This window comes from Molothrus ater, chromosome 6, assembly GCF_012460135.2.
Source record: "Molothrus ater isolate BHLD 08-10-18 breed brown headed cowbird chromosome 6, BPBGC_Mater_1.1, whole genome shotgun sequence".
NCBI classification, from domain to species: domain Eukaryota; kingdom Metazoa; phylum Chordata; class Aves; order Passeriformes; family Icteridae; genus Molothrus; species Molothrus ater.
In genome coordinates this window covers 17,322,251-17,339,573 of record NC_050483.2, presented here as the reverse complement: position 1 = coordinate 17,339,573, position 17,323 = coordinate 17,322,251, and the positions used below count along the sequence as shown (strand labels likewise).

Here is a 17,323-nt window from a genome sequence, read left to right as displayed (position 1 = left end):
AGCTGAATACTATAACTGAGCCACCAAGCTGGCTAAGCAGAGTAAAGAAATCACAGAGCACCTCTTGTACCAGAACTGATTTAGAAACAGGTCATAAATTGCAATTACTGTGACTTTGAACTACTTAGGGAATTTACGAACATGACAAAACAAACAGAGCCAACAGCTTAGCTTGTCAATGCTTGATTTTCCACCAGCTTGAGGGAAAGTCTTCTAATTGGTCTCTCCTCCTGACATTTTATGTTCACTTACCTTACCAGAAGACAGCAAGATACAGAGTCCAGCAGATTTTAAATTTGCTGGGTGTAATACAATGGATTTATTTGTTCTCTTACTTTGGTTATTACCAGTAGCTCTTTGAAAGGTCTCCGTCTTAAACTCTGATCAGATGGCATTAACTTTCCCATTTTACTTCTTGTAGAAAACATTTCAGAAAATATTTTCAACTCTGACTCCATCCAGCTATGTTGGCCTGTTCTCAATGACTTGGAATTCAGGTTCTTTAAGAGAAATTTCAGTGGGTTTTTACTCTGAATTTTATCAGATACCAACAATCATGTCTGTCAGGCAAATCAAAAAGGATTCTTTATTGGGAAAAAAAATGCAAGTTTAATACAGATATGATATAAGTTACAAAAAATGTTTTAAAAATCACCTCTCCAGGATACCCAGATTAACTGAAGGTGGAGCCTCAGTGAAGCAAATAAAGTCTTTCTAAGATCATCTCTCATTTTAAAGCAGATCATAAAAATAATCCAGGCCTTGTCCCAGTTCCCAGATGGATATTCCAGTGCCCAATTCTTTTGCAAGCTCCAAGCGCAACTGGATGGACTAAAAGACAGATAAAGCAATCATGTCTCAGTCAGAGATATCAGACACTCCATACTGCCATCTCTTCATGCCATTACCAGACATTTAAAAACATCTACCCTTGAACCAGCTACTGAAAAACCTTGTATTTCAAATACTCTCTGGTTAGCAGGCAATCATTCAGTCAAAGACAGTTAATCGTACCAGTTAATTCAATGACCTAATAAAAGATTATCAGCTAAATTGACAAAATGCCACAGAAATAAATCAGATTTATGAACTATGCAAAGGACTATTCTAATTTAGGCTATCATTTCACAATGTACAGAAATTCTAACTCTTCCCAGAAATATCTCAGGGGTAAAATAAAACTTTATCACTGAAGACGATCAGAACAATTTGTCAAATACCATCAAGATCTCTTGCCTACTCTTGCCTTTTCCCAGGACAGAATCACAATTCACATTACAAAAATTCTATTTTAAAGAGATTCTTGGAGATAATAATTAAAAGTATCTCTATTTGATCTCCAGCCATTGATTTAGAAGACTTAGTTTAGCCATTGGTTAACAAGGGAAGCAATGCCACAATTCACATTCTGCCTTTTTTTTAAAATTCAAACAAAAATAATTATGTTTCAATCTTTTGCTCTCAGGTTTTCCTACTTTGAACTACAGCACTGCAATGTTTAATCTACTCACACTAGGGATGTGTTTAAAAATCATTTCCATGGGAAACAGAATAAAGTATCACAGCATCATTAACAGATCCACTGGGCCTGGCATTCATGACTGCTTTTAACTAGTCATGAACAAACTAATTTTGAGCAACCTGTCAGTGAGTATAATGTCAAAAGGGGAAAGAAGCACAATTTTCATGAGGTAATAACATTCAGTGTTTCCCAGCCATCGTGACCAGCAAACAAATCTCAAACTATTTCATTACAAGAATGTTGAAAAGGAAAGAAAACCCATTTCCATGCATTCACCAATAACCACAGCTGAGTGGTGATCTGTTGGAGAGGAAATAATGAAAGAAATTTACAGGAATGAGTTTTCTTAACCTGGTTAGTACTGACAATGGCAGGGTGAAATCCTTCCCCAAGGCTGAAGAAAACAGCATAACAGCACAAGCTATCTTTTCTCTGATACACTCACAATGAAATTTTCTAATGCTCTCAGACACACAGCACTAGCAAGAACATAGATGTGGTAGTTAATATCCCATATGTGATAGTACTTCCACCCATATTGGATTAATGAAGGGAAATATCCCTTTACTCATGGTGCTTAAGATAACAATCCAGGAAAACAGAGCCTTAGATCATTTCATACTAGTTTAACCATAAAAAAAAGTCTCTGGTCTCTGTAAAAACAATGTAGTTTCCCTACAGAAGCAATTCCCTTCCAGTACTAAATGCCAGCAGAGGTTTAACACGCTGGCCTTTTCAGGTTTTTTCCAGTTTAATTTGAGAAAGTCTAAACATAACTTCCTAGGAACTAAGGCTGTAATTAACCATTTTATCCTGTATTCTGCTCTACTGCAGACTATTGTGTAGAAGTTTTCAAAACACTGAAGTATGTTCCACATACTGAAGTTCTGTTCCACAGAGCTGAAGAAAACAGGGTGATGTAGGCTGACAAAGAGAATCAGGACACTGTTACAAGAAGGCAAAAGTTCTCCAAGCTTCCAGCGACCATAATGAGAAGGAAAATTTCTTTTGTGTCTTGTCTGAGAATCTGCTAACAACATGTCTGATAGTACATGAGCTGTGCACTTGAACAGATCCTCTACAGCACCAGTTTGTCCTGGTGTGTCTTTTCTCTAGGCATGCTTTATCTTCAGAGTTCCCAAAACCCCATTATGCATGAGAGAAAAAACCAACCTTCTTGCACAAGCAGCTGAGTCTTTGAATCATAACAATTTACATAACATTTACATGAGGGCAAACTTCTTTCACAAAAGCTTAAACCCGTTCAACATGTTCTGAAATATCTCAATAATGAAAGAGGTCAAGTAAACATCTCTGTCCTCTTACAGCCCTCTGACCTGAGAAAGTGGCACCTACCTTCAGTGTTGGGTAGAAGACTGCATGTTTACCTCCCTTATTTCTGCAAAACAAGAAAACCAAATAGTCACAGTAGCTTTGATAGATAACAGGATTTTAAACTAAGGCTAGAATTCAAAACCAGGTTTGTCCCTTCCAAACTTAAGCATTCTGAGATTCTGTGATACTGTGAAAAGGCTGACAGTGAAAACAGAGGATCCAAGAAGAGATCTCACAACAGAGATGATTTGATACCATATCATAGTAAACACTGAGGTATTTTGTTGCAACTGGATGACAAAGCTGTCTGATTGTAACAGGCAGCTGTGCCTGCTAAATGCACATCCAAAAAAGATGAAGACATTTGGTTTTCTGACGCAAACTGTGAAATATTTTCTCCAATTCCCTGAATTACTATCTTTCAAGCTAAATTAACTGCCAGCAGTATAAAATATACAGACAGGGCAAGCTATACTGGGCACAAATACCAAGGTGGCATTTTAAACCCCTAGTAATAAGAAGGATGAGTTACAAGGGATCTCACAGCACCACTTTACCACTTAGGCCAAAGTGGAGTGCATGGACAGACCAAGGAGGAATTGCTCCTAAAATCTCAACACTTACATAAGTGAACGTGCACTGGGAACAAGTGAATGCCTGTGCACTGGGACAAGTCCGCAGATTTCTGCAACTATTTGTAACAGACAGTCTCTGCCTGCTACATGAAATCATTAGCTGTGCTTTGCTTAAAGATTCATGATTTCATTTCTCAGCTACTGCAGACGTGCAAGATTTCCAGGAGAGAGGCCTCACCAGGGAAGCATACATATTTCAGGCCTGGCTGCCATCCCTGTCCAAGATAATTGAACCTTTGCAAAACAAAGTGGTAACTGAAAAAGAGTTCCTTAAAAAACCCTCCCCTGCAGCCAGCTGAACCTCTCAGCTGACTGCCAAGCACAGCACAAGTGAAGTTTAGAGTGATTTTCAGACAGAGTGGGCTTCATGCATCACAAATTCCTCCAGGAAGCCCCACACAAGAACCTCCAAAGGTTGGCTTCAAAGGAAAAAGAGGAAGTACTACTGACAAGCTATCCCTTTGCAACAAGTTCATTTTGCCATGTAAGAAATGTGATTCAGACATGAATCCCAGAAGCATGCCATTCAAACAGAGTCCTCAGAGTTACACTTTTGAGAGCAAGTTTTCACCTAGTGCTCATTGTGTCTCCAACGGGATTGGACATTAAAGATCAGTAAAACAGAGCTTCTAATTTATTCCTTTTTTAGTTAACACAAAAACTGTTATTGTTTGGTGCAAAGTAATTTTACAACAGGATACCGAATAATTAAAAATGAAGGCATACAGATCCCAGTCCTTTCATACAAACACATTAAAAAAACCCCAAATTTAAACACTGCTCAAAACCAGATTTTTTTTCCTGATAAATAAAAGTCAGAAGAAAATTACAGGCTGAGAAACACCTTGAAAATTAAACTAAAAATACAAAGGTAGGTGATTTGTAGGTTTATTTTTAATTTTTGTTTTTTGGTTGGGTTTAATATTGATAAATATTTTAGACTAGATTTTTTTGGAAATAAAGAGGTTTTGATTGTTTTTAATAAAAACTTCTAAAATGTGTTTTACTCTTCCTTTCAGTTGTGTATCTTCACATTAACAATGCATTGAGTAATATAAAAGACACAGCTTTGCAGAAGCAGTAGGATTTGATTGTATAATTTTGCAAATTTTGATATTTTTGCATAAAAATAGCAAATTATCAGAGGATTAATAAGATACTGCAGGGTTTATTTATTTGAATCTATTTTAAATGGATTCTTCTAGATCAGGAATCCTCTTGTCATTTCACAATGAACAAGGGTGGACAAAGAACACTATTGCCCTTAATGCTCTCAGTTCTTTCAAAAACTTTATCTGGAAGTCACTTAGTTTTACTTCTATTACATTTCTCTACAGTCCATTCCATCTAGTGGAAGTTTGTCACTTAAACAATCTAACCAGTAGGATTTGTGAAACCAGGCTCCTGTACCATAGATTTTTCTCAGAACTATTTTTGGCTGAGTTATTGGTAATCACCCGACAGCTCCCAGTACTCATCTCAGAGCCTCTGATTAACTGACACTCAATAGATAACCTTGATGGATAATTTCTAAAGATATGACCCATCAGACTTCTCTTCTAAAGCTTGTTCTAGTTTATGTAATTTCATGAATCCTTCTCTGATTTTCTCCTCTCACCCAAAACACTCTTTTATGCTGCAGTTCAGTGTTGACACCCAGATCACAATCAGCAGAATTTCCATTTGCTGAATTCAGTTGCATACTACAGTCATTGGCCCATGCCCAAAAATATTTGCAGAATGGTAAGTCAATAAATGTAACTCACTTTTTGTATTCAAAGTAGTGTTCAGCAATTTGTTCATCCCAGACAATTTTTGGCTTGTGTTCCTTCAAGGTTTCAATGTACCTACAAATTAAAAACATAGATAAGGAATTAACTTTTCTAAGAAGCAGTTATGAAATTACATTGCAGAAATTTCAAAAGAGCAGTTTTACCATGTTTAGATGTTGAGCGCAGTATCAAAAATATCTTCTTGTTGACAACTAATTTCCTAAACCACTTTAAAATTTCATGTTTGCATTTTTAGGCTATTTTTTTTCTAAAGTGTTGCATATAAATATCTGAGGGGAGGGTGTTAGGAGGTGGTGCCAAGCAATAGGACAAGAAGCAATGGGCAGAAAGTGATGCACAGAAACTTCCACCTGAACATGAGGAAACACTTTACTATGTGGGTGACCAAGCACTAGGATGGATTGCCCAGAGAGGCTGTGGAGTCTCCTTCCCTGCAGATATTCAAAAGGTATCAGGGCACCATCCTGAGTAATATGGTCCCTGGAGCAGGGAACTTGGACTAGATGACCTCCAGTGGCCCCTTCTTAATTCTGTGATTTGTGTGACTCTGTGAATTGATTAATGTTCATTGTTTCACAAATCTGCAAGGACACATGAAGGCACTGTTGTAGTATTTCTACAGTCTGAAACCCATATGCCAAAGCACAGGAACTGAAGTCATCCCTAGGCTGTACACAACTGTGTCCTCCACTATGAGGCTTATGTCATCAGGAAAGTTCTTCTAGGTAAGGGGCTTAGCTAATCTTCTAAAACTGAAATTGTCAAGGACAGTTCACTGCTAAGTAATTCTGCACATGGATTTTCACCATCACTGGCAGATTCTTGGTATTATTATCTTGCATGAACATTTTGAACATGGAATGACCTATCTCCCCTGACACAAAGTGAGGATAGGGTACTACTTGGACCCAAAACCCTGGGGTAGAAGAGCTGGTATGCTGTAAATTTATAGCTCATAGTATCCTCTCAGGGCAGAGACAGTGTCTGCATTTCTGACAGCAAAACAGAAACAAAGCTGCTGGCTGCCACACGTCAGAGGACGAGACGATGGCACGCTACTGCCAGTGATAGAGGCCATGCAGGTGTCACATAAAAACGAGAAGTCTTATTCCCCTGTCTCTTCTGCATTTTTTAACCTGCATCTTTGGCCATCTCTTTTTGAAAGGTCTATCAAAGCCATCTTCCACAATTGGTCTCATTCTTGAAGTAATTTCTCTGCTTATGACAGGATTTGGATGGAAACATTTCCTTCAAATCATCTTATTTATTATTAAGAAATTTCCATCAGCCACTATCCTGACTGCATCAGTGCTGAAATTCCATCTCACTATTATACATCAAGAAACAGAAAAATTTTGTATTGCTCAGTTTGAAAAAGATTTGTTCTCTCATTTGGTACTATTTGAAATGCAATTAAAATATTCAGCATTGCCAGGATCATCTTCTCTCTTTTGTTGTGGCTTGCTCATTCATATATTGGCAAAATGTTTCCTACAGCTAGCGGGTTTAGAAAAGATTTTCTTTTGTATTTATATCAAATGAACCCACGCCAGGCATGGATTTATCTACATAAGCAAACACACAGGAACATGTGAGCACATGGAAACATGAAGAGCTCTTGCACTCTCCCTAACACACACATGCCCTGGAATAATGGACCTTTTCAAATGGGGTAAGTTAGACCTTTGGAACTTGCCCATCCCTTTTTAAGACATACAAAAATTTTAAGTTGCCCCACTAGAAACATATGCAAAGAAACCTAGTTTTTTATATTTAAAATTTAAGGATAGATTTTAACAAACTGTCCCATTCCAGTAATGACAGGAGACTACACTCATACAGAATCCGGTACCAAGGTGTTCCAGAGCAGAAAACAAAAATTACCAGCCAAGACATCCTGGCACACAGCTTTGTTCCTGAATGTATGACTTTAGATGGGAAATCTTAATTTCACTTGCTAAAATTCCCAACACAATTAAAGAGTGCTCAAAATACTTATGAACAAGCTTTAAAAATAGAAGAGCAAGTGGAATCAATTATTATACCCTTTTCTATTAAAGGTATATTATTATTTTAAACCTGTTAAGGCATATACCACATTTAACGAGCACTCATCTTGACCACGCACAGAGAATTTATTTTCCTTTCTTCTGTCTCTAGACATTTATCCCCACAGTATGTAACAGCAAAAATGAACAAGTTCATCTTGAAATCACATCTACAGTGATGAGACTAGCTACAAGCTTGAGTTGGGGAAAAAAGAAGTATTAGCCCCCAAATTGTCATTGCTATCCATTAATCTTAGGGAGCCTACTTGAAACATATGAACTTGGTTTTTATGTTTCTCTATTAAGGACAACAAAAATTCCAAGCACAATGTTCAAAACAATAAGCTCTCATTTACTTCAGCTACAACTGCATGCTCAATGCCTATGAAAATCAAGGTTTATCTTTTTCAATGAGACACAAAGCTGTTGTGAAGAGTTGGGAAGAGGTGCATCAGCAAACCACATCTGTTTCCCATGGGCTTTCTATTGCCCTAATGTGGGAATAACCCGTTCCCTTCTTGTAGTCATTTCCCCTTTACTTGATTCCTTTTCTTTCAGTAAAAGAAAGAAGGTAAGAATTCCAAGAGATGCCATATTATCCTATTATCTCAGTAGTATCCTACCATGTGCATCATAAGTGGAAAGGTTCCTGTGTAAAACTGCAGCAGCTCAACCACAACACACTTGCTTGACTCAAACTAATGCATACCAGGCACTCTTAATATATTATCTCCTAGCTGGGGCAGTACTTGACTCAACAAATATTTGACATACACTGGTTAAAATAAATAAATAAATAAACACAAAAGCAAAATTTGCCATCACACCGAACAAGACAAGGGATGACAATGTGTCTGGGAAGCAGAATTCTAGATAAATTTTCAGGTTCTCAAAAGGAAAAGAAAGGGGCAAGAAGCTCACCACAGCCAGCTTTCCTTTTTTTCACCCCTCATTTCACTCTGTACCTTTCAACTCATATTTATTGCTATTTTTTCATCCTCTCTTTCTAATTTATCCCTCTTTCTACTGCCTCTGTGCCAGCTCACTTCTGCTTTTATACTGCTATCCAGACTAATTCCTCATCCATCACCTCCTAACTTACTACCTTTCTTCTTTTACCAAGCTGCCTCAGCAGTTAAGAGAATGAAAAACACTGAAAACTCAGCTTCACATCCTTGCACTACATATTTCCTGGGAAGTTTGTGACCATTTGCAGAGCAAGTCATGCTGTTTCTGTGGTGCTAGCCTGAAACAAGGTCAGCACAGATGAAGTATCTGGATTATTGATACCAGCCTCTACTGAAGCACCAGTGCAACATATAGAAATGACAGATCTGCATGGATCATCAGCAATAGTAACAAAAGGCCAATGTCACCTACATGTCCACCTTGCAAATACACGTTCTGACACAGACAAGTGCTATTCTGGCTCGCTTAAATTGCCACGCCTTTGTCAAAATGGGCACTTCCTGGTATTCAGAGAAAAATAATTATTTGTGTGACAGATACTCCTGGTTACAAACACTCTGGGTTAAAGCAAACACTCCATTCTGCAAAGAAAAGGAGAAGCCAAAACATACATATTATGGGGTTGCTGTAAAGTCAGTCCTGCCAAAGCTGTGTACCTATGAACAACCCTAATGTGGCTACACCTACACACTATTGCACTTTACTGCTTTTTCAATGAATAAATAAAGGAACCAGATGAAAGTTTCTCAGGATTTATGCCTGGTGTTCCTTTTCTTAGATGCTTTTCTTCCAAAACATGAAAAATGGCATGTCCCTGGAATATGTTAAGGTAAAACCCACAATCTTTAGTCCCCCTGAAGAAGCTATTTATCTTCATGGATAATGCTTTTTTCACTGAGAATATAAAGAAACCAGTCTCTAGTATATCTTTTGCAACAAAAATTTACATTCTAGGAAGAGATAGCTTCGTATTTAATTCTTAGACTAGGATTTATTTATGAAGGTAAACTTTTTAATCTTTGGGTGTTTTGCTTTACTAGTCCTGAATCACTCTTCAACCAAAAAACTTTAGTGAAAAGAAAACCACTACTGAGCTTACATTGCATTTTAATGCTCTTTTCTAACACTTTATATTTTCTCCCCGGTTCTCACATGAACAAAAACTCTGATTAGAAGCAATAGTCTCTAATCAGAATGAAGGATCATTTTCTCCTGCTACAGAAAATTGAGTTTATCTTCGACTGTACCATATTTGAGAGATTCAGTCAAAGAACAAAAATACTACTCAGCTTGAAAATCTATACCACACATTTTCTTTCTCAGTTTTCTTCAGTTACAATAGGCTTAGCTATTAAAATGTGAACCTACCAGGAACTGTATCTCCAGAACTATCAACAGTGCCTATGCATGGCAAGTTTTAGGCACAGCTGGACAGGGTCCATCTTCCCTCTTTACAGGGAGCTGTATCTCTTAATAAAAGTAAGAGAAGTCACAGAAAAGGCTGTATTTTAGAGCTCAAGAGTTCCAATTTCTGATGCAAAACAAATAGACAGAAATAGCTCCAAAACCAGTTTTTACAGGCATACTCCTAAGAACATTCTCAGTACATATGTTCCAAAAAAGTACCAGTCCATTTCTCCACTGCTCTGTGTACATCAGGACACTCTGTGAATGGAAGATACCCATCTTCAAAACAAGAGTTTTTAGAGGAGTTGTATATACAACCCATAAGTCAAACCCCTTTTTATTTCATGTTTAATTTTAGCTACCTTGACACTTACCATTTAAGGTTTTTCTTAAATTACTCCCTTTTAGTTGAGACAAAATGTCAAGAAACAATACAATCTGGAGACATTTTTTAAAAAAAGGTTTTAAATGTGGGAATTTTTTGGCCTTCTCTGCTTCTTAGAAGATAATTTCTAAAAAACAAATGCAAAAATTCTGAATATCCTATAAGCTATTGAATGATTTAGTCATGAAACTAACAGTTTTGATAAAAGGTGTCTTCTATGATAATAAATAGAAACACAAAAAGAAAAAATTTGAAAAAGAAAAAAGATTTTATAGAGATTTTGAGTTCTCAATCACTCAGTCCCTAAAACTGCAGCTTGCAAAAGGCAGAGATGCCCTACAATTTAACCATCTTTATATATTAGCCTTTAAAATACTTTTGAAAGCATTCATAAATTTATGAAAAACCTAGCAGAGTCATTAACAGCATAATGTTATTTATGTGTGTGTGTGTGTGTATGTGTACATATACAGCATTACACAGTGCAGTAAAAAAGGTCAACAACAGACTGAACAATTAAGCTTTCACCACACTGGTTCCATCAGGATCACTTAAGAACCTTTTTACTCATCTCCTCTCTCCACTCAATAACACCATATTTCCAATTTTTATGCTTCCAACTTTAAAATGTGGTAATGTTGCATAGCACTGTATCCCTTGCTTGCACATTAAAGAATTCAGATTTTATTAACACATATCCCACAAGTTCTTTCAAAAGCAAATAGGTTATCTAGGAAAAAGACAATTACTATGTATGTTCTAGCGAATCAAAAGTATGAACTAACATTGAAATAATTTTTACTCTGAAGATTATGCACCTGAGTGGAGAGCACACTATAAGCCTGTCTATAGGGTATATTATTCAAAAATAATTGTTAAGTCTTTAGATTATTTAATGTAAAAGAACTAATAAAGGCAGTTTGAAGAGAGACATCAATCAGTTAGCTGTTAAAATATCCAAATAGCAGTCTAGAAATGAAAAATCTATAAGCAAGCATCATCTTTCTCTAGTAATCTCTCTGTTGCTGCCTGAACCCTGCTCTGTCAGTTTTAAAAGTAATAAAGAATATTTTTACTATTTTAATAGTAACAGGTTTGCAACATAGTAGTTTTCCTGGGTGTATTGCTTTCAGTAAGTTTTATAAAATCATTCTCACTGATTTCTTCACAATACTTCATTACTGACTTGATAGATGACACTTTTCAGCACTTCCACACCAACCTCACACAAACCACTGACCTTGTACTTCTGCCATGATGCACCAACCCAATGAAAACAAGCAGAAGCTCAGTGGCATTTCTATCATTACTCTGGGCTCTTCAAAAGAGCATCTTGTTCAGCATTTCCAAAGTAATTTGGAAACAAGAATATTTTGCTGGACACAACTGCAGAGAGACAGAAAACGGTTCCTAATTTACAGATTTCAGCAGACACAGTAGACAATGTCAAGCTTTTCAGAAGCATCCCTGTCTCAAGAAAAAATGAGCATCAAAACCTTCTTGTGCATTACTGTGGCTACAGAAGAAAACATAAAAAATACATATTTCTATGTATAGAGCTTTACATGTTAGTGGTGTCCTTATTGTCAGCTTCACAGAGGTTTTACAGGGAGACTCACCTGAGAATTTACACAGTGGTACACTGGCAAACTATCCACAGGAATGTCAAGTACAGCTGAAAGCAATACAGTGCATGCTGCAATTCTCAATATAACCAAAATGGTGGTTCTTTGCCAAAAAAAGACCCCCACAAAGTTACAGTTAGATGTAGGGAGATAGAATATAAGAAAATAAAGGTAGTGTAGAAAGTAATCTTACCCCTGAGGAGTTGCAGCTGGGCCAATTATCAAAGATTAGGAACAGGCCTGACTTCAACAGGCCACAGCTGTAACCAGTGAGAAGAAGAGTGCTATAAGAGAGTGGGGTGGCTGGGTGAGAGGGGAACTGGAGTCAGTGGCTGCTTTGTGAAGGAGAATGAGGCAGTACTCTGAGGAGCTGCCCATGAGAAACACCAAGAAGGTGTGAAACCTTTGTGATAAGGAGACAACAGTATGGAACCCCTGCAAAAAGGTGACAACAGTTACATATTGATCTATTAATAGAATTAATCATACACAAGGCAGAAAGGTGTGAGCATTTATCTATATATTTAAGATTTTTACTCAAACTGATGGATTTGGGAGGAACGTATGAAAATCTCCTTAAAGAAAACAAGGCCTTGATTTTTAAGTCAAAAACTACTTCTGAGGACATAATTAGATTGAGGGAGAAGGTCTGCTTATCTGTTTGTGTGCCTCCAGTAACACATTGCTGTTCAGCAGCATGACTGTTTCTAAAGGAAAATTGAAAATATGTATTGTTGAGAAGCCAATGTGATTCTTTCCTCAGCTGGGGTCAAACCACTGCACTTACATTACAGAAGCTTAATGCCCATCCTTCATAGAAGAAACACAGGTCCTAATAGATTCCTATAAGGCAATGTATCATCAAGAAACAGTATGTAAACAGAAAGTATTAGTGCTTCCTAGACCACACATAAAAACTTACATTCTGCTCCAGCTCACCCAATAATCTGCCTTAGTTTCTGTCTTAGAATCTCAGACAAGACAGAGTGTTTCTACTTAAAAATACTTCTCAACATGATGAAAACTAATGTTTGTTTATCCCTACAGGCTTGTTTCAAGAACCAGCAGGTTCACCCTAAAAATAAAATCTGTGAAGACAAAACTGCTAGTTTAAGGGCCCATTTCCTGAAATGTTTAAGTAACACTCAATTGAGGTTGAAGCATTTTCAGATCCATCACTCCAAATAAAATACTGTGCTCTATTCTTCTAAGAACTGACATGATAAGCACTGCATCGGAAAAAGTGGGGCTATTTATCTTTGGATGTGAGGCTGAACAAAGTTCAGATCCACCAATATATCTGCTGCTCAGCTTCAGCTGTAAATAACAAAAACTAAAAAATTATGTTACTTCTGTTGCATGTCAGATTGGGTTTGTTGGGATTTCTTTTACTCACATCACAAAAACTTTACAGACTTTCTTCTTGCTCAAAGTACACAAATCAGCTCTATTTACATAGTGCTACACAGATTAACAATGAAAACTGTGATACTGGATTTGGAGCCTGGTCAGATTCAGTTAATCTTAATTCAGTGTATAGGAGATGAAGTTTGATCCACTCCAGTATAAAAATAAATTTTGAGTGCAAACTCATCTACTTTGATATTCTTAATTATTCTAGACCTCCTTCATTTAAAAAGGTATGTATTAAAAAATCACATTTCTTTTCCATCCACTTGTAAAAGGTCAGATGATCTTAATGCAATTAAATACCACTCTTAGCTCTCCCAGTTGCTTCTTGTATCTCTCTTCAACCACTCCTGAATTTAAATCATCACAACACAAGGTCAATAGCAATGTCATCCAGCAGGTTTAGGAAACACAAAAGCCAGCAGGAACATCTTTTCCTCACCCTGTGTCAGGAAGGGAGCAGTGCAGTTCTTCCTCCAAGCCTCCACCTCAGCCAGGCAGGTGCTCACGCCCTGTTTCCAGAGGGTTGCTGAGATGCCCTGTTTGAGCCCCATGCAGGAGCAAGGACTGCTTGGTAGCAAAGGAGAAATGAAGGGAACGTGCATTGGGGAACATGCATTGGGTGCAAGCAGCAGAAGGCACCAAGGGTGGGACAAGGACATGAGTGAAGAGGAAGATCTGCTCCCAGATGACTTAAGTCAGGCAGAGCACAAAATTTGCAGGCTGTAGGAAGGACTCTGGGGATGTAAAACTGACCCAGGTCAGCAAGTGCCTTAGGAATGAAATGCTGCCTCTGTTGTCTCTCCCAAAATACGAGGTCACACAGAAGCAGAGCTGTCTGCAAGGAACCAGAACTTCAGACAATGAAATAAACTAACTACAGTACGAGACTGTACCCTGAAAAAGCTAACCACTGTTTGGATTCCCTTTGCTTCTGAGAACAAGACACAGAAAAGTATCTGCACTTGAAGTAGCCTCAGAAGAATGTTCAGGTTCCTTAGCTGACAATCACATCAGGCCTACAATTTCCACTACTATCATGAATGAGTGCTTTGTCTGCTTAAAGCAACACCATCAAAGGTATTGGCAAAAGGAGGAGCTAAACACCAAACACCTTCTATAAAATAAAAGAAACACAGCTCAGCAATAGTTTTTTTTGGCATGTAGTAGTTACAGAAGCACAGTAATAAATTTAAGTTATCAAGCTCAATACAGTAGATAGTTTCATATGAAAGAAATCATAAACTCCATCCTTGGCAGGGAGGATTGTAACTAGGGAAGTTAAGTATCCTAATGGAAAATCTATGGCAGAGCAGTAAATTTTCCAAACCTCCAGTGTCCCATAAAGATATGAACTATATACTCTTTTCCATCTTTTGGGACCAGATGAAGTGAAGAACAAAGAACACTGTTGCTGACTTTTGAGTTAATTTTCATACTTGGCAGAGGGCTCTTTCTCCTCTCAATTGACCGTGTACATCAACAGAACTAATGTAAGACTTTCAGACTTTGTTTTTTGAAAAGACAGAACGATGACAAATTCATGCAAATGAGTAATAATCTCTCATAAAAAATGCAAATCTCAGAAGGTTAATACATTTTTAACATGCCTCAAAATAATCTAGATATCATATAATTCCTCAATTTTTGGCATGACTTGAATTGAAGACAGGCTATGAAGTCATAAACTAGCTTTTAACCAATGAGAGTGGAAGTTTATGCCCTTTTAAATAACTATCTTTATCAAGGCAGTTAAGTAAATATTTGAGAACATGAATTTTAAATCTCTTGATATTTAGTTAAACTAATGCATATTCATGTGACAGTGTTCAGTTTTAAAGAAAAGCTTGGGCACTTTTCATCATGAGAAAATGGCAGAACATCTTCCTTATCTTTGCCATAACTCCAAAAACTATTTGTATATTCTTATCTATTTAGTTTCTGCTGAAGACACATACCTTCCTTTTGATAAAATCTGCTAAGATTAAGACTAAATTAAAAAGCAAAAAGAAATATGCCCAAACTCAATGCCCAATTTAAATATGCCCAATTTAAAATTATTTCCAAAAGAGCTGTTACTTAAATCAAACAGTAACACTTGGATTGCAAATCAAAGGACAAAATGATGGCCGCCACATTTTCGCCCCCTTTAAATTTCAAAATGCAATACTATTTACCTCTAACAAGCGTGTAAATAATTTTTTAAAATCTTTAATTAAACAGCACTTATAGCATTAACCTCTCAAAAGATCTCTGGTTGGCTCAAGAAATTGCTGGTTTAAAGAAGAATGAAAAGGGCACTATACTCAGCATATGTGGGATCTGTGTACATCTAAATTTTGTAAACATCTGGGGAAGTTAGAAAATAAATTCTTTTGCTGTGCTTGTATGACAGAAGTTTGCTTTTTGCAATTATGTGAACAAATTCAGAGAGTAAGTGTTGACAAATTATCCTAGTGCACTGCTAAAGTTAAAACAGTTAGGCATTTCTGTCTCCAAAGTTGTTCCATATGCAAACATATTAAATTGTAATAACACTTTCAAAGCACTATCACTTTGCACTACCTACACAAGTCATCCAACACATGGAGCAATCACCAGTACAGCTGTGCAATCAATAAAAGAAGAATGTCCTTTAAACACTTACTAACTGTTAAGTTAAGCAAGTTAAATATTAAGACTATGATATGCATGTAAGAAAGGCAAATCCAGAGGGTCGAAAGCAAGATTAAAGAGTGAAAAATACTCCAAAGGATCAATTTCTAAAAGCATAATGGCTGAGAGATGGATACAATGTGGAATGAAGGAATGTCTTTTTTTCTTTGTTTTTTAAAGCACAATTCAGAAACAACTGTTGGGGAAAGAACCTTTCATTTTCCTTTTTTCTTCTGATTTCATCAGTGAACATTGCTTCTTTCAGAGGCCCAGAAAAAGCATTTGATTGCTTTAATTAAAAATAAAATTGTTACTGGTGAATTATGTCTGACAAGATTCTGAAAGGTTCATACCCACAAACAAGTCAACTTTTCTACCTTAAGGCAGGCCTGAGGGGAGAAGTAAAGCTCTACTTTTCATTGCAAAGAGCTATTTCAAAACCATATGGCAGACGTGCCGCCTGGGAATAACTCCCTGTGCCCTACATACCTGATTAACACGAGCTCTTGCTACAGTGGTATGCAGAGAAGAGGAATTAATGACCTTGTTAGGTGAAGACACATAAAAAGAGGATGAGAGCAAGGCTTGGAGATGAAGAGAAACAGATGGGACTGTCAGCTGTAGAGCTGTGAAGCCCTACAATGCATGAGCACGGATAACGTGGGGAATATTGCTTGGATTAGACAAAACAGTTCCAACTGCAGTCACAGGAAGACTTACTGACCTACATTTGGGATTGGTAAGGCTTTTGCTGTGTGATATTTTAGTTGTACTTACTTTTACAGGAAGTGGATGGCTGTAATCTGCTCCTCTCTCACTCTGCATTGCAGCTACTCCTGCAAGTGCCAGTACTGCTTTATACACTTTGTAGTCTACACACAGCTGCTGCACCACTTCAGAAGCTCTTTAATTTCAATCCCCCACCCCCTCAGGATGGTACAGTTTTCTCTTTAAGAACCATTACTGCCAGGAAATGGATTCTGTACTCAGCATCAAAAATGCTTGGTGATGAATTCCAGAAGTCCTGAAGATAAATAAAAATATCTCCTCACACTATGAAAAAAGTGCAGGTTCTTGTCTTAACAACAGGTCTAATTCCATAACTGATATTGTTTGAACTTGTTTGGCTGACTGATTTAGGCACTTGATGATTTAAAATCCCAAATATTACGTTGTTAGAAATATTTTCTCTCCCACAAAGCTCTATATTTGTGGATTATGATGGCTGCTGTCTTTGATCAAATGCTCAGAAAGTTTTCAAGCAGAAGACCAAACTTGGAGGAAAAGAACCTGCTACAACACATGACTGACAGCCAGAACACAGAGAAATGCCCTGAGAAATCCAAAATGCATTTCATTGGGCCATTTGTCTATGTGGACAAGGCTATCACATACATCACATGTTACAGACTTCCTAAGAGGACGAGAACAAAAGAAAAAAAATCATTGAGGACAAGAGGTAATTTTTATCCATTAATATTTCCAAGCAAGGAACACCAATTCAAGTATGCTAGATACTTTTTTTGGATCCTGGGGAAT

At 37.2% G+C, this 17,323-nt stretch overlaps 1 protein-coding gene across 1 annotated transcript in view; it reads right to left on the bottom strand.

Moving 5' to 3' along the window:
• Window positions 1-561: 561 nt before the first annotated feature.
• Window positions 562-17,323, bottom strand: part of CHID1 (chitinase domain containing 1) — a 96,683-nt gene continuing 79,921 nt past the window's right edge. The window contains 3 exon segments of the mRNA XM_054515315.1: window positions 562-831; window positions 2,879-2,921; window positions 5,259-5,339. Of these exon segments, the coding sequence (XP_054371290.1) occupies window positions 733-831; window positions 2,879-2,921; window positions 5,259-5,339 (223 nt within the window). The 3' untranslated portion in view covers window positions 562-732.